This window comes from Canis lupus, chromosome 10, assembly GCF_003254725.2.
Source record: "Canis lupus dingo isolate Sandy chromosome 10, ASM325472v2, whole genome shotgun sequence".
Taxonomy (NCBI): domain Eukaryota; kingdom Metazoa; phylum Chordata; class Mammalia; order Carnivora; family Canidae; genus Canis; species Canis lupus.
Window position 1 is genome coordinate 16,197,894 of NC_064252.1, and position 27,737 is coordinate 16,225,630.

At 38.7% G+C, this 27,737-nt stretch overlaps 2 protein-coding genes across 11 annotated transcripts in view; one reads left to right on the plus strand and one right to left on the minus strand.

Moving 5' to 3' along the window:
• CAPS2 (calcyphosine 2) overlaps window positions 1–27,737 on the minus strand; it is an 84,831-nt gene that overhangs the window by 47,806 nt on the left and 9,288 nt on the right. For 4 of the 9 annotated variants that reach the window (XM_025476546.3, XM_035695931.2, XM_025476551.3 and 1 more), the window contains one exon: window positions 3,953–4,069. The exons of 4 other annotated variants lie outside the window; for them this stretch is intronic. The gene's annotated coding sequence lies outside the window, so the exon portion shown is untranslated. Of the gene's footprint in view, window positions 1–2,023; window positions 2,121–3,952; window positions 4,070–27,737 lie in introns of those variants that run through there. One more of the 9 variants, XM_025476556.3, reaches the window with a different exon arrangement.
• GLIPR1L1 (GLIPR1 like 1) lies at window positions 1,991–25,847 on the plus strand. Of its 2 annotated transcripts, XM_049115179.1 has the most exons (7): window positions 1,991–2,186; window positions 11,616–11,861; window positions 14,462–14,562; window positions 21,714–21,802; window positions 22,229–22,260; window positions 25,580–25,606; window positions 25,695–25,847. In XM_049115179.1, the coding sequence occupies exons 1-7, from the start codon at window positions 2,013–2,015 to the stop codon at window positions 25,758–25,760; spliced, it is 735 nt and encodes a 244-aa protein (XP_048971136.1). In that variant the 5' UTR covers window positions 1,991–2,012; the 3' UTR covers window positions 25,761–25,847. The 2 variants fall into 2 exon arrangements, with proteins under 2 accessions (XP_048971136.1, XP_025332356.1); XM_025476571.3 differs by lacking the exon at window positions 22,229–22,260.

The following is a 27,737-nucleotide window of genomic DNA, read 5'->3' on the forward strand; positions in this document are numbered from 1 at the left end:
GAGCCTCTGGTATGTATATGATGAATGAGATCCTTGCTAAAGAAGCTTACAATTGTATGCAACATTATTAGAAAGTTAAGGAATGCCCATTGCCTCATCAATTCAGTCAATAAGTAGTTACTGAGGGCAGAAGTGTTCAGTAACTGCTCTGGGTGCAATAAAGCAAGTAAAACCAGTTTCAGACAGATTAAAATCTAAGGCGACAAATGTTAAATAATGTCATCTCAGGTAGCAGTTAATGTGATGAAGAAAACCACAACAGGATAGACAAGCACAGCATGGGTTGCAGGCCCAGTTCTGCAGACAAGGGAGTAGCCAGGGCCAAGGGCTGGGGATAGAGCACCCTTGTCAGGCCACGGCCTTTGCTGGAGCAAAGCGAGCCAGTGGAGGATGCAGGGATTAGCCGGGTCAGATTGAATCACGCCCTGTGGGCCCAACTAGGATTTTGGATTTAATTGGTATGACATGAAGTCATCAGAGGGTTTTGAAAAGAGGGGAGGCTGTGATGCTGTGATTCATTGTAAGAAACATACTTGACCTTCCTGTTTCGGGGACCAGAGCTCCTAAAACCCTCGGAGCAAGGAACCTTCTTTTGTTATTTTAATGAACAAAAGCACCTAAGGACGGAGGCTGGCTGCCTGTGGAGTCAAGCCTGTGATTAGAGTTTCAGCCCCACCCTCAGGCCTCTTTAGGAGGGGACAGGGCTGGAAGTTGGATTAGCAGTCCCTGGCTGAGGAGCTAGGACCCCAGAGGCTGGGGCTCCCAGGGAGTGAGCTTCCAGATGCAACATGGAAGTTCTGCCTGAGTTTTTTCAGACTCAAGACACCACATCAACTGTCACCCCTCAGCTGCCCCTACAGATTTTCGGCTTGCCAGCCCTCATAATTGTGGGAGCCACTTCCTTTAAGATCTGTGTGTAGGTACATATGTATATAAAAGGGAGAGGGGTGGAAGTAGGTGTCCACTAGTCCTGTTTCTTTGAGAAACTCTAATATGCAGAGAAAGGAAAAAAGAAAGTAATAAGATACAGGATTATGAGCTGATTTAATGACAGAAGGTTCTAATTGGAGGACTTCATAAAAGGAACTAATGATTGCAGTCTTAAAAGATTCATTTGTTCATCAAATATTGAACTCTTTTGAGATGCTGGGGATACAGTAGTGAAAATGATAAGGAATTCCTGCCTCATGGGGCTTACATTCAATTGAGGGGAGAAATAATAATGTAAATAAGTAAATTGCATATGATATGAGGATAAGGGTTATGGGGAAATAATAGAGCAGAAACAGGCCAACAGGGCAGCTTGGGTGGCTCAGCAATTTAGCGCCACCTGTGGCCCAGGGCCTGATCCGGGGGTCCAGGGATTGAGTCCCACGTCAGGCTCCCTGCACGAAGCCTGCTTCTCCCTCTGTCTCTCTCATGAATAAATAAATAAAATCGAAAAAAAGAAAAGAGAAAAAGAAAGAAAAAAGAGAAAGAAAGAAAGAAAGAGAAGAAAGAAGAAAGAGGAAAGAAAGAAAAAGAAGAAAAAGAAAAGAGAAAAAGAAAGAAGAGAAAGTGAAAAAGAAAAAAGAGAGAAAGAAAGAAAAGAAAAAGAAAAGAAAAAAGAAAGCAAGCAGGCCCACAGCAAGCCATAGGTGTAGGATGGAAAATGGTAAATGCTACTGTGAGGTATTCTGAAAAGATGAAGTGTGAGCAGATGCTCAAGCACGAGATGGCAAGCAGATTCCGAAGCAGCCCTGTAGCTTTCTAGGGGGACGAGCCAATGCCCTGAGGCCGCAGCGCCTCTGGTTCCTTAAGCGGTGGCGACAGGCCCGCGTGCGCGCAGGAGGGAAGGCCGGGGGCTCTGCGGTCAGGGCCTCGGGCCGCAGTGAGGGCGCCCTGGGACAGGCCGTCGGAGCTGGGGCGATCCCCACGGGCCCCCTTGGACCCAGCCCGCGCCGCAGCGGGGGGAGGGGCGGGAGCGCGAGCCCCCCCCCCCCCCCCCGCCGTTAGCGGCCCCGCCCCCCGCCATGGTGCTGACCGAGGAGCTGCGCTGCCTCTGGACACTGGGCCTGTGCCTGGTGGCCGGCAGGTCCCCCGCCAGGGCCCCGGCCGCTGACCGCAGGTTCCGGGAGCGCTGCCTCGACGCCCACAACGCGCTGCGGGCCCAGGTGTTGCCGCCCGCCGCCGACATGAGGCACTTGGTGAGAGCGGGTCGGCCCCCCACCACCCCGACCCCCGTGACCCCCCGACCTGACCTGCCCTGACCCCCTGACCCGGGCCCGGGGAGCTGCCACCCCCTAGGCTGTCTGGCCGCAGCGTAGGTGCCTTTAAGGGGGGAGGGGGAGACGGGAGGGAGGGGGGGAGGATGGGAGGATGGGGATGGGCGGGAGGGTGACGGTGGGAGATGGAGATAGGAGGGAGGAGGGAGGGAGGAGGAGGGACCAGGGAGGAGGAGGGACCGGAGGAGGGAAATGGCCGGGAAAGGTGGGGGTGGAGGATGGGGATAGGAGGGGGGAGGGAGCCAGGGAGGACAGAGATGGGAGGGCGGATGGGAGTGGGGAGAATGGGATAGGAGGGAGGGGAGAGGGAGGGTGGAAGGTGGGAAGATGGGGATGGGAGGGGGTAGGGAGGGTGGGGGACCAGGGAGGACCCAGATGGGCGGGGAAGGTGGGGGTGGGGGATGGGGATAGGCGGGAGGGGAGGGGGGACTGGGGAGGACGGAGAAGGGCGGGAGGGGGGAGGATGGGGGTGGGAGGAGGGAGGGGCGGTGGGGGGTGGGGAGGGGTCACAGGGACAGTGATGGGCCGGAGGGTGGGGACGGGGGACGCCCCCGTGGCGCTCGCTGGTCTTGGTCCCGAGGCCCCGGGTCTCCCAGCCCCGCCGAGCGCACCCCTAACAGCACAACCAAAACACCTCCTGTAAAAGGAGTAGCAGGGGAGGGAGAGCTCTTGTACTTCCCCTGTTGGTGCACCTGATGACCTCCAGGCTGAGCAGCACCACATAGACCCTATTCCTTTTTAAGAAACATTCCACGAGGAGATAATACTGAGACCAATGCTTGAACGACATCAAACTGTGATTTCCATGAGAAATAATGAATATGTGAGATTTAACTCCAAATACTGAAGATGTCTTTTGTAGACTTCCATCCTATAGGCATTAGGACAAAAAGAATACTCCATTGAAGAATGAGCATAAAAAACACTGAATTATTAAAATAATTCGTAGCATTTATAATTTTTAAATAAATGCTTGAGTATAAATTTTATCGCTGGAAATTCCCCTTGCAGTATATTTTTCTTGCATGTAGATAGGACAGCGTTATAAAATTAGGAACGTGATGTTGACAGCATAGCTTATGTGCTGTGCAGATGTAGCTACTCTGTAAAACATCTCTTCTAGGTCTCTTCCTTTCTACCCAACAGAAAATAAAACGGAAATAGTATAAAATCACAATTCAGACACTAAAGGTCAAAACTGCACTATTCTGCTCTGGGGGAAGGACTTTTTGAGGGGGAAGAGGTTTCAAATATGATTCGGAAACACTGAATTAAACAAACCTAAGCTGATCTCCTAAATGCAGAATTGTTAAAATAAGTTAATGTGTAAAATGCACTTTAATCTCCAGTAGGTTAGGGTGGCCAATGACGTGGATTTGCCATACAGTATTTCCTCCATACTTAATTTGAATTTCTTTTTTTAAGGACTATCTTATGTCGCTAAATTGCTATTTAAATTATAGACACACCTATTTGTGTGTGTGTTTGTAAAATATATTACATTCTATAAATATATGTAAACATCTACACATTCTCTACAAACACCTATATATGCTATGTTTTCCCGAAGGAAGCAATAAAAAGATATACCTAATATTCATTTAAATTTAAATAGCTAGCCGAAGGAGAAGGAAGAAAGGAATGGGGTGCAGAAGACATGAATAGAAACAAGCCTTCTTTGCATTTACCTTGTTTTATAGTTTTGAGTTTGTAAACGTGTAGAAGTTTCTGTTATTTTCGCCCTTTACGTTTTCTGGTGCTGTTCATTTCTTCGCTATTTACACTGGGTATCATTTTACTTCTGCCTAAATGACATTAACATTTCTTACATTTTGGTTTGTTGATTTTAATCCTATCAACTTTTTATATTATAAAAGTCTTTGTTTCTCCTTAATTTTTCTGTCACACGGTTCTATTTAACTGTATATTTTTTTCCAGTGGAACTGAGAAATAATCGGCATACATCACGAGGGCTTGCTCACACAAAAAGGGGTTATTCTTAAAATACAGGGCCAGCCAGGCCCCCTGGGCAGAAAACGCTGTACTGGGATTGTGAGGAGCAATTGATTTTAGACTTTTAAATTGGGGGGGGGGGGGGGGGTGGTAGAGACAAAGGAAGTTTCCAAAAGGATTTGCATATGTTAAAGAAGACTCACAGGATCCTGGAGGGCAAGCTAAGGTTACTTTTTGCCTCTAAGTATTAAGGTTAAAACAGTTGTGAGTTCTTTGAGGAATGTCCTACTCGACCTATCTCAAGTATTTGTCATTGGGCTGCAGGTTGTAAGGAAATTTAATTTTATCCACATTTCCTGTGCCATCATTCTCCTCATCAGTCCTGCTGCACTTATTGGAGAGAACTTATTTATCTTATAACTGGAACCCAAGGAACCACTAGGAGGTATTGGTCAAGTCTATCACCTGGATTATGGTGATGGTGTAGTGGATATTTGCATATGTCCAAATTAATCAAATTGTACACATTAAATACGTAAAGCTCTTTATCAGTGATACCTCAATAAATCTGATTTTTTAAAGCATGATTTTTGTTATTTGTACCATGTCTTAAGCTCCTTTCAGGAATTTTGAACATTGATGTTTATACTGCTTTTATACTCAGCATCATTCTTGTTGTATCATCTGTTGGGGCCAGGCGGGAAGGGAAACTCCTCAAGATGGCGGATACGCCAAAATGGCTGAGGTTCCTGTCACCACCTCCACTTGGGATGACAGCTTGAGCAGACCCTTACACCTCTCCTTTGGACTTCCCCAACCGAACCCAATGCCCTTCAAACCCCAGAGGAGGAAGTCACCTTTGACTGGTCGAATTGCAATCCTTCCTTTGCATAGTGAGGGTCACTCTGACTGGTTGGATTGCAATCCTTCCTTTGCATATGAGCCAACCAATAGGAAACCGTTCTGCCTTACAACGTTATGTAAACCCCCTACCACCTTGTCTTGGCGCGACTTCCTCGACTCACTCTCTTTCCCCCGTGAGTCGTGGAACCTCGCCCGAGGGTGCCTGCAATAAAATCTGTTCTTGGACCCTCGCTTGCCTTGGCGGTCTCATTTCCGTCTAGTTACTAAAAAACTTACATCAACCCTGCGGTAGCATACCGACGTACCCTGCATCCTCTTGCCCGCAACCCTGTGCACACTATACTGTTTCTTGCCAGAGCACAAGTAGAAGCATCATGATTATTTAAGCATATTTTTGAAAGATAGTGTGGCAACTCTCCATCATATGAAGCTATTGCAATTCTCTTTGTTTTTAGTTTATATTCTGATGCATTTCTTAGGAGGTTCTCTTAATCCTCCTTGTGCAGAGGAGCTTCAGTGACTGGATGTAATTCATTATGAGGACTTTAGGTCAGAAGAGCTTGCAGGGTATATTTGAGTTTAGGTTATGCAGAGGCCAAGTGATTGGGCTTTTAAAAATTTACATCAGTAAGGATGCCAAATTCTTCTATTTATAAGTTAAGTCAGAATATTACTCAATAAAATTTTTCCTGAACAGCTAGAGACTTAATAACATTTAAGTTTTAAGTGAAAGCATTGCCAGATCTAAGGGGACATTAAAATATTTTTTCCAGAAAGATGTCGTTATTCAATCGGGGGAGGGGAATGAGCTTTATAAAGTCCCTGGGATTCTAAAATGCAAACATTTTCAGAGGTATACATATACCTCGATAATTATAATTTACACATATCATATGTGTTTGAACTGGCTTGAAATGCATGTTTTAAATGCATATAATTCCTTAGCTACCAGATATTAGTTCCTACTCTTTCAAAGTCTCTATGTTCATTTGTATATTATGACTAGATGCTGGGGCGCCTGGGTGGCTCAGTTGGTTAAAGCATCTGCCTTCTGCTCTGGTCATGATCCTCGGCTCCTGGGATCCAGCCCCACATCAGGCTCCCTGCTCGGTGGGGGGCCTGCTTCTCCTCTCCGCCTACTCGCGTTCTCTCTCTTGCTTGCTCACTCTCTCTCTCAAATAAATAAAATCTTTATTTAAAAAAAAGACTAGGGATGCCTGGGTGGCTCAGCGGTTTAGCCCCTGCCTTTGGCCCAAGGGCGCAATCCTGGAGTCCCGGGATCGAGTCCCACATCGAGCTCCCTGCATGGAGCCTGCTTCTCCCCTCTGCCTGTCACTCTGCCTCTCTGTATCTCTCATGAATAAATAAATAAATCTTTAAAAAAATAAATAAAGTTAGAAAGAAAAAAAAGACCAAATAGCTAGAGACTCAAGACTCAAAGAATGACACAGGGTGAGCCTCACATATTTCCTTTTTGACTCCTGTATTTGCTAGACTAGATATGAAAGAAGCCTGAAACCCAGAAAAGCCAACAAATACAGAAAATAAAAGAAAGAAGAAAAAAACTCCAAGAAAAAATCCACTCTCTCTTGACAAAAAGGTAGTCTAATAAGGAAGGAATCTTTTTTTTTTTTAAACAATAACCATCCTATTCTGGACAAATAACATGGGGGGTGGGGTGGGGAAGCAACAAGCCTCCTATCTTTTTTAGCAAAGGCTAAGTGGAGAGTCTAGACTATCGTCCTTGACTGATGCTAGTGAGGCACCCCTCTTACCACCTGTCTAGCAGTGTTGTGCCAGAGGAGGCTAAATGAGGAGGCTTCTGGCCCTCATGAGGCAGGAATATGGTGCCCCTTCCCCTCCCAGCCAGCGTGGTATCAGAAGAGGACAATCATGGAATCCGGACTTTTATACTACCACCCACCAGTAATGAAGTGGCCCTCATAGCAACCTCCCATGGTGTCAGCAGAGACCATGTCAGGACTCTCAGTCCCACAAAATACCGAGGTACCCCTTCCTCTCCTGTGGTATTGGCAGAGGCCAAGTAGGGAGCTTGGATTTTCATCCCTTGATAAAAAGGTGACCCTTACTCTCCCAGTGGGATGATGACATCAGCCAAAGCAAAAGAGGAACCTGGATGTCTATCTCCTCCCAGTGGAACTAGTTATCCTTCCCACAGGGATAGTAAGAGTGGGAAGCCTAGACTTTCACCCACCAATCAAATGATAAAGAAGCTGTGTCTCCTTTCCCCCATTAGAACAGTGTTAGTGAAATCCTCCTTAAATACAAGGATTAAATAAAATCTAGAGTCTCATAATGTAAAACTCAAAATGTCAAGCATACAAGTAAAAAAAAAATCACTCATCCTACCAAAAACCAGAAAAATCTCCACATCAATGAGAAAACACAACAGATGCCAATGCCCAGATGACACAGATATTAGAATTACCTGACAAAAGTTTTAAAGGACTCATCATAAAATGCTTCAAAGAGCAATTATAAAAATGTTTAAAACAAATGAAAAATAGAAAGTTTCAGCAAAGAAATGGAAGCTACAAAGAATATTTAAATGGACAGTTTACACCTGGAAAATGTAATAATTCACTGGATGGAGACAACTGACTGGCTCATTCAGTAGAGCATGAGATTCTTAATCTTGGAGTCCTGCGTTTGAGCCCCATGTTGGGTGTAGAGATTATTTTTTTTTATTATTTTTTTTAGAGATTACTTTAAAAAATAAAAAATAAATAAAAAATAAACCTCACTGGATGGGCTCAGTAGCTGAGTGAATATGACAAAAGAAAAAATTAGTAAACTTGAAAATTGAATAATAGAAATTACTGAATCTGAGCAGAGAGAAAATGAACCAAAGGAAAAAAGTCAGGGATCTATACAGCAAGAACAAAATATTTATTCATGTCACTGGAGTCCCAGAAGGAATGGAGAAAAATGGGGAGGGGCAGAAAAAATATCCTAAGAAATAGTGGCTGAGAACTTCCAAAATTTGGGTAAAGACATGAAGAACAAATAGTGAAGTCCAAATATGATAAGCCCAGAGAAATTCATGCCAAGGTACATCATAATCAAAATTCAGAAAATGTAAGACAAGGAAAGAAATTTAAAAGCAGTGGGAAAAAAACCAATGCATTACCTAAGGAAAACAACAATTTCCATTTAAACCCCATCAAAATTTTAAAATTTTGCTCTTTAAAAAACTTGTTAATACATAAAAAGCCAAGCTGTAGACTAGGAGAAAATATACACAAACCACTTACCTCACAAAGAACTGTTGTCTAGAATATATAAAGAACTCTCAAAACTCAATAGTTAAAAAAAAAGTCGGTAAGAAAATGAACCAAAGGCTGAAGAGACATTTCACTACAAAGTTACACAAATGGAAAATAAGCACATGAAAACGCTTTCTACACATTAGCCATTAGGGAAATACAAATTAAAACCACAATGTGGTATTACTACACACCAATCAGAAAAACTAAAATAAAAACGAGTGACAGCACCAAATACTGAAGAGGATGTAGAAAAACTACGTGTCATACTCTGCTGGTGGGAATGTAAAACGGAAAATGTTACAGCCACTCGAGAAAATAGTTTGGCTCTTTTAGTCTAAAAAAAACTATGTGTATATTTACCATATGACCCAACGATTGCCCCCTTGGGGCTCTTTTTCCTTTTCTTCTTTCCCCTGAAAAAGGAAAACTCAACTGCTACATAAAAACCTGATCACATATGTTCATTGCAGCTTAATTTATAATCATCCAAACCTGTAAACATCACCTGTGGACAGGTGAAGGCTAAACAAACTGTGGTGTATCTCTTGGGTGGACTACCACTCAGCAGTAAGGATTAAACTAGAAGCCCGTGAAACACTAGAGATGGAGCTCAAGGGAAACATGCTAAACAACAACAAAAAGCCAATCTCAAAATGGTTACATGTTGTGACTGTTGATATAACTTTCTTGAGGGCAGCCCAGGTGGCTCAGTGGTTTAGCGTCACCTTCAGCCCAGGGAGTGATCCTGGAGTCCCGGAATCAAGTCCCACGTCAGGCTCCCTGCATGGAGCCTGCTTCTCCCTCTGCCTGTGTCTCTGTCTCTCATGAATAAATAAAATCTTTAAAAAAAATAAATAACTTTCTTGAAATGACCAAATCATTGAGGTGGTGAACACATTGGTGACCACCAGGAATTAGGGATAGCACGGGCCAGTGGGGGGCCCCTGGTGGCTCAGCGGTTGAGGTCGGCCTTTGGCTCAGGTCATGACCTCGGGGTCCTGGGATCGAGTCCTGCATCGGCCTCCAGGCTCGCTTCTCCCTTTCCCTCTACCTGCCACTCCCTCTGCTTCTTCCCCCACCCCACTGTCAAAAAATAAATAAAATACTAAAAAAAAAAAGAAAAAAAGTTATGTATCTTGATTGCTGGAGGTAGTTACTTCAATTTACTCCTGATAAAATTGCATAAAACTACACACACATGAACAAATGCATGTAAAACTATTGAAATCTTAAGGTCTGTTAATTGTACCAATGTCAATTTCTTCATTTTGATATTGTTTTTTAGTTACATAAAACACTATCAACGGGGAAACCAGGCAAAGCTCGCACAGGACCTCTACATACTATATGTTGTAATTTATTGTAGATCTACAATTAAATTAAAATAAAAATATTTTTAAAAAGCATCTTGCCAGGGACTGACTCAGTTGGTAAAACATGTGACTCTGATCTTGGGCTTGTAAGTTCAAGCCCCACATTGGGCATAGAGCTCACTTAAATAAAATCATCTTGCCTTTAAAGTTACATTAAGACCTTGTCACTTTTGTCAAAAATTGACAATAGACCTTATTCTGTTCCATTGGGATATCTGTCTATCCACGTCTTACACAAATACCAAGATTATGATGTCTTGGTATCTTGTACAGTAGGTCTTCTGTTTTATTTTATTTTTTAAAGATTTATTTATTTATTCATGAGATAGAGAGAGAGAGGCAGAGACACAGGCAGAGGAAGAAGCAGCCTCCCTTCTGGGAGCCCGATGGGGACTCGATCCCGGGACCCCGGGGTCATGCCCTGGGCCGACGGCAGGTGCTAAACTGCTGAGCCACCCAGGGATCCAATTCTGTTTTATTTTTTAACAATTGTCTTAGAATTTGTTCTCTGAATTTCCACATAAACTTTGAAATCAATTTCCGTAAAAAAAAAAAGCTACTTGGATTTTCTTTAGAAATTGATTAAATGTCAATAACCAAACATTTACAATATTAAATCTTCAAGTTTATAAACATTTCTTATCTATTTAAGTCTTTACAAATTAATCTTAGTGATGTTTTATAGTTTTTCAGTATAGAGCTTTTTTATATCATTTATTGGATTTATTTTTATATACTTGTTGCCTTGAAGTTGTTTCTGAAGTATATATGGAAATAGAATGTTGTATATTTTCCTGATACCGGAAACTGAAAATTTCACTTTTTTCCTATAGTTTTGTGTATTCACTGAATTTTCTATGTATCCAGTCTTGTTATCTACAAATAATGAAGATCCCAGTTATTATACATTTTGTTTTTTTATGTATTTATTATACCATCTAACTTCCTGTATTATTTTATTTTATTTTTTTTATTTTTATTTTTTTTTATTTATGATAGGCACAGAGAGAGAGAGGTGCAGAGACACAGGCAGAGGGAGAAGCAGGCTCCATGCACCGGGAGCCCGACGTGGGATTCGATCCCGGGTCTACCAGGATCGCGCCCTGGGCCAAAGGCAGGCGCCAAACCGCTGCGCCACCCAGGGATCCCAACTTCCTGTATTATTTTAAATAGAAATAATGAGACATCTTGTTTCATTCCCAATTTGGGGGGAAAGCTTTCAATATCTCACCATTATATATTGATGCCTGTTGAAATGTTTTGTTTTTTGGTTTTGGTAGATACTCTTGATCAAATTAAGGAAATTCTACTGCCAATGGGTTAAGAGGCATTTTCTCTTTTTACTTATAAATGGGTACACATTTTTTTAAAGGTTTTATTTATTTATTCACGAGAGACACAGAGAGAGGCAGAGACCCAGGCAGAGAGGGCAGCAGGTTCCATGCAGGAGCCCAATGCAGGACTCGATCTCAGGACCCCGGGTCACCACCTGAGCTGAAGGCAGACACTCAACCGCTGAGCTACCCAGGTGCCCCGGGTACTTATTTTTCACTTATGATACATTTCCATGACCTGAATTACTAGACTGTGAACTCTTGCCTTACTTAAATCAAATTCAAGTATATGTGATGAGTGCCTATACTGTACCAGGACATCTACAAAGTATTGGAAATACAAAGATAAACTGTCACAGAGTAGGTACTAAATGTTTCTTAAGTAGAACTAAAAAAAAAAAAAAAAAAAAAGACTCACTGTAAACATACCAAAAAAATCTATATTTTATTAAAATAAACAAAATGGATTATAATTATAAGAATAGCTTTAATCCAAGCAAATATGCACAATTCAGTTTACATTATTTTATCTTTCAGAGTTGGGACGATGGTTTAGCGAAGACTGCTAAAGCGTGGGCAAACACGTGTAGATTCGAACACAATTCCTGTTTATCAAAATCATATGAATGCCATCCAACTTTTCAATATATTGGAGAAAATATCTGGTTAGGTGGATTAAGCATATTTTCACCAAAATCTGCTGTTGATGCTTGGTTTAATGAAACTGAATATTATGATTATGATACCCTATCATGTACCAAAGTTTGTGGCCATTATACACAGGTAAATTTTTGACATTTTATTTATTTATGCATATTTCAATCAAAAGATAACTTTTCTAGCATTTTCTTGTGAGTTTCTTTTGAGTATCTAAAAAGGACACCTTCATTTGGAAGACATTTGTACTGGGAATAGAATTCTATGTATTGGAATTTTTTAAATTTCTTTTGTTTGTCTTATTCTTCTGGACTTTAAAAATCTTACTTCACTGTCATCTCATTGCACTGTTTCCAACAAAAGTCTACTCTAACCTTTTCTTTATGTATCTCTTTGCTCTTTTACAATTCTTCCTTTATCACAAGTCTCAAGCAATTTCATAATTGCTCGAGCAACTTCAAGTCATTACTTGAAGTTTTTCCACAGTTGACTGATGTTCTCTTCTCTTTTTTCCTGATTTTTTTCTTCTGTGATTAATTTCAGAAAGTTTTATCGCTTTATGTTTAAGTTCACTAATCTTTTCCTCTTTTTGTTCATAAATGACTATATCTAATATGTTTAATCTTTCACTTAGTTTTTTAATCGTATCTATGCAAATCAAGACTCTTGTGCATACTCTACCAATGCCCCAGAAATTGGTATTTTCCAGTGTGGCTAGTAGGAACAGTCTCTACTCCTGGCCCTGTGTAATTTTTAGCATCCTTTCCTCTAGTTTTTATAGGTGGTTCTTTCCCAGGCCTAGGGTAGTTTCTTCGCTTATGTGCTGATTAATGCTCTGCTGAATTGGTAATGAGGATTCCCTGCCCATCTCCACAGTTGTATCACTGTAAGTAAGGTTCTCACCTCTCCAGGACTATATTATCTAAACTCCTGCTTCCTTGGTCTCCTCAGACAGTCAGCTTTGCTGCTCAGCTGTGTGCATCCATCAAGCTTTTACTGGCTTCCCAAATCCCAACCCCCTAGCCATGGCCTGGAAACTCTCTCAAAGCAATAATCTGGGACAAATGTACAGCCTGAGTCCTTTCGTACAGCCTGAGTCCTTTCCCCTCAATTCACAGGGGGCATTATCCTTTTCAAGATACTGATTGTCCCATACCTACTTTCTCATTATTTTCCTAGTATTCTGGATATTTCAGTGGGAATTTTTGGTGAAAAGTAGAAGTCATTTTTAAGCTAAACCAATTCTAAAAATGGCACTGAACTCCTAGGAAGCCCCATTTAAGCAATAACAGGGGATAATTTTCTTCTCCAAATTTACTCATCTGTATAAGATGTAATAGTATATAGTGACATAAAGCAAGTCATTTTTATCAGAGGAGCACCAAACAAATTGTCTGGGAAGGATGCAATATCCCTAACATGGCATGAAGACTAACTCACAGCCTTTATGTAATCCTTTGTCTCTCTCTTCTGTTTCAAGTCAAAAGGAACCTGTTCCAAATACCCTTCTCCCCTATCATTGCTACATCAGAATTGGAAGCTCATTCCCCACTGGCTTATTTCCACATATGCTTAAATAATTAGGAATGGTTGCATCCTTCCTACTTACTCAGCAACTATATCTTGCTTATTAATGTTCTAAGCAAAATGAGCTAAAAATTTCCTACATTAAGTCTCTGCAGATATTCATACTGAAGTTACAACAAATGTTCATATTGTCACATCTAATCCCTTTAATGAAAACAATACATTTTAAATCTACACATGGTCAATATTTACTTTTATCATTCCCAAAGCCAAACAGAATCATGACTTAAATACATTAACCAAGTAGAATTTCATGGAGTAGCCACATATTCATGAACTAAATTCTTAAACATGATTTCTTGCATATATACTTGCATTTGTATGGTTATTAACTTTTTGGAACATTCAAAAGGAAAAAGATTGTTTAAGGATCAAGCTTAATCTCATTTTATTAAATAGGAAACTAGCTCAGAATTGATGTCAGTCTCCAAAGCCACACATATGGTTAGAAGCAAAATCTCTTACTTCTCTCTTACTCGTCTCTCATCCCTTACTATTACTAAAGAAATAGTAATCTTCTTCACTTTTTTCTCTCCCTCTCCATGTCTAGTTTTCCATAGAAGTCATCTTCCTTTTGAATAAACTTTGCTTATTCTTAGCAAGTAGACAAAAATAAAGATTCACCATCTCTGTGGCAGGCATCTTTTGCAGAAGACTCATTATATTCTTAATTTCTATCCTTATCTGTCTCTTGTGACTTGACAAAGGTAAGAATATGGTTAAGACCACAAAATTTAAAATGTGATCACAAATGAAGTAAAATTTTTCTGAGAAAAAGAAATAAAAGTTTATTACTGTTTTCATTTATAGTTTCATTTTAATATCATTTTTATAATATCCACATGGAGTCAATTTTAATATATTTCATAAGTCATCTAGAAAAAATTTAGCTTTGTCTTTACATTATATTCTCCTTTGAACTTATGAGCATTAACAGTGAGGAAAACTAGTTAGATAGCCCTCAGGGAAGTAGCCTTAACAAAATAAATTGTTTTAAAGTCAATACTAAAAATTAATAAAGAGAGTAAATAGCCATGTGCGTTCATCTTTGGCAGCATAACAAAGATTATTGCTCCTACAATGCGCTGTTTGCATGAAGTTGTTTTGCATATTTTATTTTTAAATTCCTTTCCTTATAGGTAGTTTGGGCCAATTCATATAAAGTTGGTTGTGCAGTGACAATGTGTCCTAAACTTGGAGGATATGAAACTGTAATATTTGTATGCAACTATGGACCTGCGTAAGTTATTCTGCTATTAAAAGTATTTTAAATTAAAATATGTTAAGAATTGTTCCTAAAACAGAACCATATACTAAAGAGGCAAGTATATTTTTAATACGTGAAATCTCCCTCTATAGCGCTACTCAAATTAAATATATTAAAATAGAAGGTGGTGAGAGAATATTACCTTATGTAAAAACCTATATCTGTTATGAAATATTTAATCTTGAGAATAAAAATTATGGGAACTTTAAGTTTTTTAAGAAGAATGTAAAAATACATTGCCACAGTAATATCTGAATACTTGGAATACAAAATAGGCTTTGGCAGATGCTTCTCTACTATAACAACTGGGATGAGTAAATGATTGGGAATGGAAGTGAAATGCACATTCTCCGAAGAAAAGAATACCATCATTTTTAATTGCCTTGCTGATAATTGCATATCTAAATGGACAAATAACATTAGCCTAATGAGAGTGCCCAAAAATGAAATTCTGGAACTCTAATCCCAATAGATCTGTACAAGGAAGAAGATAAAAATCAGTTAATAGTCCAACTCTTTTAACAACCAAATTTTTTTGAAATGTACAAAAAATGAAAACATAGGCAAAGAATAAATATACATAATTTGCATAAAGGATCAGAGATATGCCAAAATTGCAACAGAGAAGTAAGTACAAATGTGTGTATCTCTGTAATTACTTTGGTTACCTCTCAGAAGCAAAAACAAGAATGACAGATACATAGCCTTAAAACCTAGGGCAGAGTGCAGTTTTTATAAATACCAGAGAAATTGTAGAACTACTGAACACTTATTATAAATTAATTATTTTTATAGAATATCTAGAGAAAAAAGAATCTGAAAAAGATTTTTTTAAAAAGCATCATTAATCTGTGAGATAATTTTAGGGAGAACTGATTTCCCAAAAAGAGGACTGGAACAGAAAAATATTTTAAGAAATATGGTCCAAAACTCTCCAAGCTTAAGGAAAATTATAAATTCACAGAAGCAAGATGGCTAATAAATTCCAAGTTACAAGAAACATGAATAAAACTATACTAACCCACTTTATAATAAGAAATTTCAAAACCAGTAATAAAGAGAAAATCTTAAAAGCAACCAGAGAACTAAGACATGTTACATACAGAGGGACAAAGATAAGGATGACAGGAGATTTCTTAGTGGAAATTAAAAGTGAAAAAAAGATTTTTTTCAAACTACCAGCAATGGTAACTACATGGGTAAGATATAGGATGTTCTCCTTATTATTTAATCCTCTTTCAAGGAGAATTGTTTAATCAAAGATAATAGCAATGCATTGTAAAAGTCATAACTACATAAATTAATACGTGATAACTACCGCATAAAGGCTAAAAGAGAAAAACCTATATTAAAGTTTTTCCACTCTGTTAAGTGCAATAATTTAACTTGACTGTAATATGTAAAAGAGGCATACTACAAACTCTAACACTTAAATAAGAAAACAGTTATAGCAAAGGAACCAACAAAGCAGGTAAAATTAGATTTTCAAAAATATTCAATATTCAACCCAAAGAAAGAAAAAGAGGAAAAGGGGAACAAAGAACAGATGAGATGAAAAAAATAAATAAGATGATAGCTTCACGGGATTCCCTGGGTGGCTCAGTGGTTTTAGCATCTGCCTTCAGACAAGGGGATGATCCTGGAGTCCCAGGATCCAGTCCCGCATCAGGCTCCCTGCATGGAGCCTGCTTCTCCCTCTGCCTGTGTCTCTGCCTCTCTCTGTGTCTCTCATGAATAAATAAATAAAATCCATTGCATTTCTATATACTAATAATGAAGTAACAGAGAAATTAACATTTATAACATAGTATATAGAAATTAACATTTACAACAATCCCATTTAGAGTTCCAGCCGAACTGGAAACTTTATTATCATTTACAATGATATGCATTTTCTGGGCTTTCCTGTGTTACTAAACATTTTTGACTAAAACATAATGAAAAGTGTATAGTAAACAGAAATGAACATTTACAACAATCCCATTTAGAGTTGCACCAAAAATAATAAGGGGCAACCTGAGTGGCTCAGTCAGTTAAGTGTCTGACTCTTGATCTCAGCTCAGGTCACATTCTCAGGGTCATGAGTTCAACCCTGTGTTGGGCTTAAAAATAATAATAAAAATAAATAAATAAATAAAAATACCTAGGAACAAACTTAACTAAGGAGGTGAAAGACTGTAATATATTGATGAAGGAAACTGAAGACAACACAAAGAAATGGAAAGATATTCCATTTCATGGATTGAAAGAATAAATATTGCTAAAGTGTCTAAACTACCCAAATCAATCTACAGATTTAAGGCGGTCACTATCAAAATACCAACAGAACTAGAACAAATAACCCTAAAGTTTTTATGGAATGACAAGACCTCAAATAGCCAAGGCAATCTTGAAAAAGAGGAACAAAACTGGAAGTATCACAGATTTTAAGATCTACTACTAATCTGTAGTAATCAAAACAGTACAGTACTGGCACAAAAACAGACACATAGGTCAGTAGAACAGAATAGGGAGCCCAAAAATAAACCCACAATTATAGGGCCAATTAATCTTTGACAAAGAAGCAAAAATATGCAATGGGGAAAAGACAGTGTCTTCAACAAATGGTGCTGGGAAAACTGGACAGCAATATGTAAAAGAATGAAACTGGACTTCTTTCTTACACCATGCACAAAAATAAATTCAAAATGAATTAAGGACCTAAATGTAAGTCCTGAAACCATAAAAATCATAGAAGGGAGAACAGGCAGTAATTTTCCTGACATCAGTCATAGCACCATTGTTCTAGATATGTTTCCTAAGGCAAGCAAAAATAAAAATAAACGATTGGAACTATATAAAAATAAGAAGCTTCAGCACAGTCAAGGAAACAAAGAACAAAACTAAAAGGCAATCTACTGAATGGGAGAAGCTATTTTGCAAATGACATGTCTAATAAAGGATTACTATCCAAAGATAGTAAACTATCAACTAATACAACTGATAGTTGTATAAAGAACTTATACAACTCCACACATACAAAAACACAAATAATCCAACTAAAATGGGCCAAAGACAGGCATTTCTCCAAAGAAGACATACATGTGGCCAACAGATACGTGAAAGATCAACATCACTTATCATCAGGGAAATGCAAATCAAAACCAGGAGATATCACCTGACACGTGTCAGAATGACTAAAATCAAAAACTCACGAAGCAGCAAGTATTGGTTAGGATGTGGAGAAAAAGGAACCCTCACGCACTGTTGGTAGGAGTGCAAGCTGGTGTAGCCACAGCAGAAAACATTATGGAGGTTATTCAAAAAATTAAAAATAGAATTACCATATGATCCAGTAATTCCACTACTAGGTCTTTACCCAAATAATATGTAAACACTAATTTGAAGATACATGCACTCTTCTGTTTATTGCAGCTTTATTTACTATAGCCAAATTATGGAAACAACCCAAGTGTCCATCGATTGGTGGATGGATAAAGAAGTAGTATGTATATACAATGGAATTTTACTCAGCCATTAAAAAGAAAGGAATCTTGCCATTTGCAACAACATATATGGATCTAGAGAATATAATGTTAGATAAAAGAAGAGAAAGACAAATATCATTTCATTCATACGTGGACTCTAAGAAACAAAACAAATGAACAAATTAAAAAGGAGACAAAATCAAAAAACAGACATTTAACTATGGAGAACAAACTGATGGTTACCAGAGGGGAGGTAGGTGGGGAAATGGATGAAATAGGTGACAGGGATTAAAGAGTACACGACTATGATAAGTACTGAATAATGTACAGAATTATTGAATCACTATTCTGTACACCTGAAACTAATATAACACTGTGTGTGAACTCTACTGGAATTTAAATAAATAAGCAAATAAATAAATAAACAGAAGTAGATTAAAAGTACAAGAATGGAAAAAGTTTTATTATTATGCTAACATTAGTCAAAAGAAAGCAACAGGGTCTACACTAAAAACAGATGTTTTAGAGCAAAGAATAATACTAGAAATAAATAAGCCCATTTCAAAACAACAATGAGGTTGGGGCGCATGAGTGGCTCGGTCACTTAAGCCTCTGGCTCTTGATTTTGGCTCAGGTTATAATCCCAGGGCCACGAGGTTGAGACCAGCATCAGGGTCCACACTGAGCATGGAGCCTGCTTAAGATTCTCTCTCTCCCTCTCTCTCTGCCTCTCCCCAACTACTCCCACATGGACTCATGTGTGCTTTCTCTCCTTCAAAAAAAAAAAAAAAATGACAGTGGGGTTAATCAATCAAGAAGCAACTGGATGAAATGGAAACATTCCTCCAAGAACACAAATTGCAAAGGGTAAACGAAATAAACAAAAACCACAGAACAAGATCTACTGTTAATATAGGCACAAAAATTTAGCATTGGAATCCATCAATACAGTAAAAGCCTAATTAATACTCCTTGTCCAAATGAAGTTTATTCCAGGAATATAGAAGTGGTTTAACATTGTAAATACATCAATCAATGTAATTCACCATATTAATCAACCTAAAAATAAAGAACACATGATTATCTCAATAGATTGAGAAAAAGCTAGACATCCATTCCTGGTAAAAGCTCTCAGCAAACTGGAAATAGAAGGGAACTTCCTAAACCTAATAAGGGCATCTGTGAAAAACCTATATGTAATATTATTACAATAGCAAAAATATTTTCTGTAAAATAACAGAATAAATATATTAGGTTTTGCATACCATATATAGTGTTACCTTCGTCTTTGTTTCTTTTTTTTAAGAACTTATAAAAAAATAATAATTCTTTGTGTGCAAATTGTACAAAAACAGATCATACTTTGCTGACTTCTGGTCTATACAAAAAAAAAGTGCAATGAAATCTACGAAAATTCTTTTGAAACTAGGAAGTAAACTTGGTAACTGTTCAGGATACAAGATCAATATACAAAACTCGATTATAGGTCCAAATACCACCAGTAAATAATCAAACTAAATTAAAATAATAATCATTCTATTATAACATTTATAACAACATCAAAAAACATAAATCATCAGGAATAAATCTGGTAGAAGACATAAAAGACCTCTCCACTGAAAACTACACAATATTCATGACAGAAATTAACAAAGATACAAATAATTGGATATATTATATCTTGTAATGGATTAAAAGACTCAATATTAAGATGTAATTTTCACTGAATTGATCTATAGATTCAATATAATCCTAATAAAACATTCCAGATTTTTATTGTAGAAATTGACAAACTGATCATAAAATTCATATGAAAATGCAAAGGACTCTTTTTTTTTTTTTTTTTGCAAAGGACTCTTAATAGCCAAATCAACTCTGAAAAAAATTTGAAGAGCTAAAAATATTTTTTTAAGATATTAATTTATATATTTATTTGTTTGAGAGAGAGAGAGAACAGGGGGAGGAGCAGAGGGAGAGGGAGAAGCCGACTCCCGGGTGAGGCCCAATCCCAGGGCCCTGAGATCATGACTTGAGCCAAAGGCAGACGCTTAACCAACTGAGCCACCCCCTGGAAGAACTAACATTGTTTTCAAGAATTATGAAAGCTAGAATAATCACAACAATTGATGTAAAGTTAAACAAATAGATCAGTGGAACAGAATGTGGAGTCCAAAAATAAACCCATACACAGTGATCTATGTATGTCCAACTAATTTTCTAAAAATGCACAAAGGCAATGCAGTGGAAAAAAAAGATTTTTTAATAAGTGGTGCTAGTACTGTTTGTCATTCATATATAAAAAACAAAAGTAAACTCAGATCTATACAACACACAACCTATAATAATTAACTCAAAATGGATCATAAGCCTAAATGTAAACACCAAACTGTAAAACTGTTGGAAGAAAACACAGACGAAACCTTTGTGACCTGAAAATAGCCAAAGATTTTTTTTAGCTACCACATCAAAACCATGATCCATAAAAGAACAAATGGATAAGTTGGATTCCATTAAAATTTAAAATCAATGCTATTCAAAGACCCTGGTAAGAGAATGAAAAGACACGTCACGGGCAGGAAGAGTTTTCTTCATAGCTAATATATTAGAAGACTCTTTCTCAAAAATAAGCCATATGGCAATACAGGACAATACAGGATGAACTCTCACAATTCAGTATTAGAAAAACCTAAAACTCAATTGTTTTTAGATGGATAAAAGATTAACAAAGAAGACATGCAGATGGCAAGTAAGCACATGAAAAAATGCTCAACGTCATTAATCATTAGGGAAACACAAATTAAAACCACAATAAATACCACTACGCAGTGGTATTGGCCAAAGACTGGCCAATCCGAGTCCTGACAAGGAAGTGAAGCAACTCGAATTCTCAACACTGATGGTAGAAATATAAAGTATTACAACTACTTTGTAAAACCTGTGTGGTAGTTACTTAAAAAGTCAAATATGTACCTACCAGATGATCTATTCATTTCTTTTATCCAAGGAAATGTATATGAATGTTCAAAATGTGCACACTAACTTTATTTGAAATAACCCCAACGTCCATCAACAAATGAATAGATAAATCGTTGTGGCATATTTTTAAATGGAATACTACTTATATTACTAACGTTTTTCTTTGTGTACTCTAGGTAAGTAACACTTTTTTAAGTTTCCACAGATACAGAGATGGGGGTAAACAGGTTTGTTAAAATGCATCAACTTATTTTATTGAAAAGCAGGCATAATAGCTGTGAAACCTTTTTGATACATCACCAAATAGAACTAGATAAGAACCTTGGTGTTAAAATAAAGCCTATGTTTCCACCTGCAATTTAAATTTTATTTATTGTATTTACCAAATCAAGAGATAATCATAGTGTTTACAGCAAAAGCTCTGTGGCTATCAGCCTGTATAATTACCCTGGGTTCACATCTAATTTGTATTCTATAGAATATTCAAGAGCATAACTGCCATGTGGATTAGGGACATCTTGTAAACAGTTTTAACGGTTTCTTTTCACAAAAGAAAGGAGCATAAAATTAGAACAAAAGCTGTTATTCATGAGTGAGTGACCAAAACAATTTGCATAATTTCATGCACAAAATTAGAGATATTAATAGCCATGTGGCTAATCAAAGATTCTTTTCTTACAGAGGAAATTATCCGAATAGGCCCCCTTACACTAGAGGAGTACCCTGCTCTTTGTGTACCGAAGAAGAAACTTGCACAAACAATCTCTGCCGTAAGCAAAAAAGAAAAAAAAAATTATCACGACATTCTATTTAGAGAGCGATTTCCATAAATTAATTATATTTTAAAATTCGGATCATCAAGTGTTTAAGGAATTATTGACAATATTTGATTGCTGCTATATGATGATATAAATCATTTGTCATAAATGATCATATTTAAACTCAGATTGTTCCCCCCTTCTTCACTGATTATTTTTCCTCTCCAGCTAAAGAACAGAAATAAGTAAGGTACAACCATGACCTAGTTTGCTACTATACTCAAAGTAACTGTTCATTGAAATGTTTCTTATTTGTATTTGCTTCCAATCACCTCCATTTATTAGTTTTTATCAAAATATTTCATGCAGAAGTAATACATTAGTCAACGTGCAAATTAATTGTGATTTAAAGCTAATATGTTTCCCTTCCATTATCAGTCTTTTGGTTCTCAGAACAGATTTTTTTAAAGGTAAGTGAATAAATTTTTGATTAGAAAAGAATTTTCAGTGAAATAGGTGAAGAGAGGAGATGATATGAAAAATTATAAAAAAAAAAAAAAGGAAGATTTGGTGCCATGAAAGAGGACACAAAATGAATGCATGATAAATGATTTCATTTATATAAGGTTCAAATATCATGCAAAACTAATTTGTGTTTGGAGTCGGGCTAGTGGTTACTTTTAGAGAGCAAAGAGGAGTTCCTCAAATAGGAAAGGACACTGGGACCTTCTAGATCTGTGCTACTTTTTCCTACATGTGTTCACTTTGCTTGTTTTGTTTTGTTTTGTTTCATGTGTTCACTTTGTAATAATTCATCAGTCTTTCCATTTATGAGGCGTGCACACTTCCATATTCATATTATACTTCAGTTACACAATGAATTAGAAGTATGGTCCAATTTTAAATTTCATTCAAAGCAGTTTAAAAAATAAATTCATTGTATATCTCCAGTCTGCTAACTAAATGTTTTCTAGGGATCCCTGGGTGGCGCAGCGGTTTGGCGCCTGCCTTTGGCCCAGGGCGCGATCCTGGAGACCCAGGATCGAATCCCACGTCGGGTGCCCAGTGCATGGGGCCTGCTTCTCCCTCTGCCTGTGTCTCTGCCTCTCTCTCTCTCTCTCTGTGACTATCATAAATAAATAAAAATTAAAAAAAAAAATTAAAAAAATAAAAAATAAAAAATAAATAAATGTTTTCTAGTTAAAGGGTCATACAAATAACAATGGTAGACTTTATTTTCTCAACTTCCCCTTCCCGCCCGGTATCCAAGCCCCTGTCATTGCTCACCTGAGCCAGTAATCTCCCACTTCTCTTCCTCCTCCAAACTGTTTTATAAAAGGAAAATCCAGGTCAAATCCTTTTCTTACAATTCCTCAATTGCTTCTTACTCCAATTAAAGGAAAAATAAGGCCCTATTCCCGGGCCAGTAAGCCCAGGTATGGCCAGTGTGACTTCCGCTTCTCTCTGCTACCACTGGTGTCCTTATCCTCCCTTTGACACACTGAGCTCCATGATCACCAGCCTTAACACTCCGACGTCCTCCTAAAATCCCCAGCATCTCGGTCACCTCTGGGTCTGTTCCTGGTTTCAAGATTGTTTTGTTTCCTCTTGGTTTTGGTAACCTGCGGTGGTTCTGGGTGTGGTGAATGATCTTCAAAGCCGGCATTAATGAGTCCTCCCCTCCTTCACACATATGCTGCTCCTCCCAAAACTGTGGACACTATTTCCCTGCTCTTGAACGAGGCCTTGATGCTGGGCCCATCCCGGCCTCTGCTTTGCTAGCTCGGCAGCTGCGCTCTTGCTCGGTTGGGAGCCCCAGAATTCCAGGCCCAGGGTCTCCTGCTGAAGAGGTCGCTGGAGAAAGGCCTCGGAGCAGGAGAGCTCATCCCTGCTTCAACCCCAACAGAGCTCCTGCTACATGTGACTGCCACTTAGTCCCGATGACGCGCAGAGCGACTGTCTAGTAGAGGCAGCCAATCCAGCTCACTGCAATAACACTAACAGTTCTTGTGTTAAGCCTTGCACGTCGCCCAAACACGTGGTGTGTGCTAGTGAGTTTCTATCAAACATCTTAACATGCAGAGAACAAAAATGCAGAGTCCTGGCTTTTCCTGCTGAGCAGCTAGGGTCAGGGCTGCTGTTCGCCTTGATCCAAACGCAGCTTCGTCAACAGTGGATTAGGACTCGTGCAAGACATGTCCGCCTCTGTCTCTGTTCCAAGGGCTCAGACTCCAGGGCTTTCCACTGAGAAACTTGGGCGTTCCCCATTGCCTTTCTGTAATGGGTTCTGAATTCTAATCGTTATAGGTTCAGCACTCTGAAATTACTGGGAAAAAAATCTGCTTTGCTTTCCAGAAATCTTCAGCCTAGGATTTTAGCCTCCCGTTCCTCACAGCTTCAAAATCAAACAAATACTTTGAGTACAAAATGGCCATCAGGTGGGCTCCTTCCACCACCTTGACTTTTTTTACCAGGATCTTGAAATGCTCAATTCTCCAATTTTCTCTCTCTAGTCCTTCAGGGCCAACAAAAGCTCCGATGGTTTCTGTTTCCCAAAAATCAGCCCCTGCCTGAGCAAAGCCCAGATTTTCAGTCCCAGACCTGGGCCCAAGATGAACAAATGGCTCCAGGGAAAAAACAGCTTTCCTAATTACAGCCCATTCTCTGTGGCTCCCCAGCTCCTAAGTCCTGACCCCTTCGGTCTTTGTCGCCCTAGCAAATCTCGGAGGCCCTAAACATTGTTTTGTTTTACTTTGTCTGGATTTTCTAGTTTTATTTAATGAGGACTTTGTCCGTGACGAGCTTCTCCACCCCAAGATTCAAACAGTTATCACTGCGGGTCTCCAAGGCCACGTGCAAGCGGCAAAGGCTGCAATAAGCTTTGCTACCTGACCGCTGTTCTCCCAACTTGTTTCTTTTCTAAATTGTTCAGAAATTACCTGGCTCTTCCTCGACCTTTGCTCTTGCAAATTAACATTAGGATAAGCTTATTAATTCACAGAAGATTGTGGAATTTTGGTTGGGATTACACTGAATCTATACATAAACTTGGAAAGAATTAACATCTTTGCTCTGGTATGTTCCACTTAATTAAATCCTATGACTTTCGATTTGTGTTTTTTATGTTGATTATTGTTTATATAAAGCCAATTTTTAGTTTTGTTGACTTACTTTTTGAGAGATGAGAGCAAATTAATGATAGATTTCCTCCCCCTACTTTTCTTTAAGGAAGCTCTATTTTCTCCTGATATCTATTTACCGGAAGCCTAGAATTATGTTCAATATAGAGTACAACACTCAAAATGGGCATAAATGAATGAGAGAAGTTAAACAAATGAATTCCTAACAAATGGCAGGATCGTGCTAAATAGAGGGGAAAAAAATTGATGAGGGAAGGACACAGAGCAAAATTTGGAGCAGGAGCCACACCAGAGATGCATGAGATACGAGTCCCAGAGTCGACACGAGGCAATACGTCGTCTTCCAGGGAATTTAAGCAGGATGGCACGGGGCCACCGCAAGGTTAACTACCTCGTATAGTTCTGTCAACTTTAGGCTTTTTCGCCTTTAGCATAAAAGCTGCCTTAGGAATACCTGGTGACGTGACTTCTTTGGCAGGGGCACTGGACAGATCATTAAGCCGCTGTGGGATTTGGGGAGGAAGCTTTCATTTTCTTAAGTTAAACCAAGTTTAAAGCCAAACTAAGTTTCCTAAGTTTATTATCTTATTTAGAAAGCCAGAAAAGCAAGCAAATGCCTTTAATTCTATAATTTTTTTGTCTACCTTAGGAAATAAAAAACTTGAAAAATATGAAAGTAAGTGTCAAACTATCTCAATATTGATTCAATTACTTCCTCCCCTTGTAACTTTGTGGAGCTTCTAACTGTTGTGTTTTATCGTCAGAATATCCAGATTGGAATCCACAGGGGACGGCGCCTCAGCACATATCATGTAATCCACTGTGCCTAGTTTTGGTTCTTCTGAGACTATTTTAATTACCATTTACATACAGAAAAGTTCTAAGGCATGACAATAAACAAATAGTTTATTGCTAAACGTTAACTCTCATTGTTTTAATTCTTAAAGCTTCTACACTCTTGTCTATTATTTAAATTTAATATCTGATTTTAACAAAAGGTGTATTATAGTATAGGAGGGTAGCAGTAAAACAAAGGAAAAAAAATTAAGGTTTTCTTTTTTTAACTATAATTTTACATTGTATCAAGAGTCTCACACTCGGGGTCCCAGGGTGGCTCAGCCGGTTAAGGTTAAGCTCAGGCCTTGGCTCAGTGGTGATCCCAGGGCCTGGGCCGGAGCCCTGAACGGGTCCCTGCTGAGGGCCCTGGGCTGCTTCTCCCCCCATGCCCGCCGCTCCCCTGCTTGTGCACACTCTCTCTCTCCCTCTCTGTCAAATAAATAAATGTCAAAAAAAAAAAAAATAGAGTCTCATTCTCTAATTTTCTAGATTGATATAAAGTAGACATAAAGAACATTTCAGATACTGGATATTTTCCTTATATGCCACAGGTTCCTTTATGGAAACCATCAACATTATTCAGAGGTAAAATGTTATTATTAAGGAAAGTTTCGGATATCGTGTAATGTCATGTCAACAGTTGAGGAAATGGATGGGAACAGATTAAACCAAAAGGGAAATCAATTAAATTTTAAACCTTTGAAAGGTAAATGTATGCTCTTTTAGGAGATTTTTTTTTCTTCTTTCCTTAAAGACCTCACTCATTTATTCATGAGAGAGAGAGAGAGAGAGAGAGAGAGAAGGAGGGAGAAACAGGCTCCATGCGGGGAGCCCAACGCGAAACTCTATCCCGGGTCTCCAGGATCACACCCTGGGCAGAGGCTAAACCACTGATCCACCAGGCGTCCCCTCTATTAGGAAATTTTATTTTAAAATGTGCTGTGTATAAAATAACAGGATACAGATGGTATGACTTTTAAAATCTATACAACTGTAGTATAGTCAACAACACCTCTACAAACCAGAGAGCCAGCCAATTCTGGCATTTCTTTCATCTGAAGACAAAAAACAAAAACAAAAACCCACATTATTCAATTCAGTTTTAACAATCAGCTATGTTGAATTGTTGACTTCCACGGGCTAAACTACGTAGATCTTTTGCTTCTCAACTAAAATAATCACCAACTTCCTCAACTATAAATATTAAAAACCATTTTAAAATATACTTTTTAAAGATTTTATTTATTTAGTCATGACAGCTACAGAGAGAGAGGTAGAGATGCAGGCAGAGAGAGAAGCAGGCTCCATGCAGGGAGCCTGACATGGGACTCGACCCTGGGTCTCCAGGATCGGGCCCTGGGCTGAAGGTGGCACTAAACCACTGAGCCACTCAGGCTGCCCTTAAAATGTATTTTTAAACAGAGTTTTTTTTATAAGAGAGAGAGCAAACAGGGGAGGGGCAGAGGGAGAGAATCTTAAGCAGGCTCCATGCTCAGCACAGGATCTGATGCAGGGCTTGATCTCATGACCCTGAGTAGGGACAAGAGTCAGACACTTAACTGATGGAACCCCCCAGGTGCCCCTAAATGTATTTTTTCATGAATAAGTGTTGTTTTGTTTATATTGCCAAATACCTAAGAATGTCCACAATAGCTGGATGATTGTTGCTATTCTTTAAAAAAGAAAAAAAAAAAAGCCAAGTGATTTTATATTTCAAATCTGTTTGTATCAGTCAGGATTCTCCAGAAAAGCACCAACAAAAAGAGAGACACAGACAGAGACAGAGAGAGAGGAGGTTTTAAGGAACTGGCTCACACAGTTGTAAGCTGGCAAGTCTGCATCTGGCAGGGTAGAGATTCAAGTAAGAATTGCTGTTGCAGCCTTGAGTTTGCAGTCTTGGAAATGAGGCGGCATTTCTATTTTGCAATCGGATTTCCTTCTTCAGGAAATGGCAGTCTTTGCTCCAAATG

Coding starts and splice junctions, on each gene's coding strand:
- GLIPR1L1 (XM_049115179.1), top strand. CDS start 2,013: ATGGTGCTGACCGAGGAGCTGCGCTGCCTCTGGACACTGGGCCTGTGC. Junction 14,563..21,713: donor GTATGCAACTATGGACCTGC/GTAAGTTATTCT, acceptor CTTTTCTTACAG/AGGAAATTATCCGAATAGGC. Junction 25,607..25,694: donor AAAACTTGAAAAATATGAAA/GTAAGTGTCAAA, acceptor TTTTATCGTCAG/AATATCCAGATTGGAATCCA.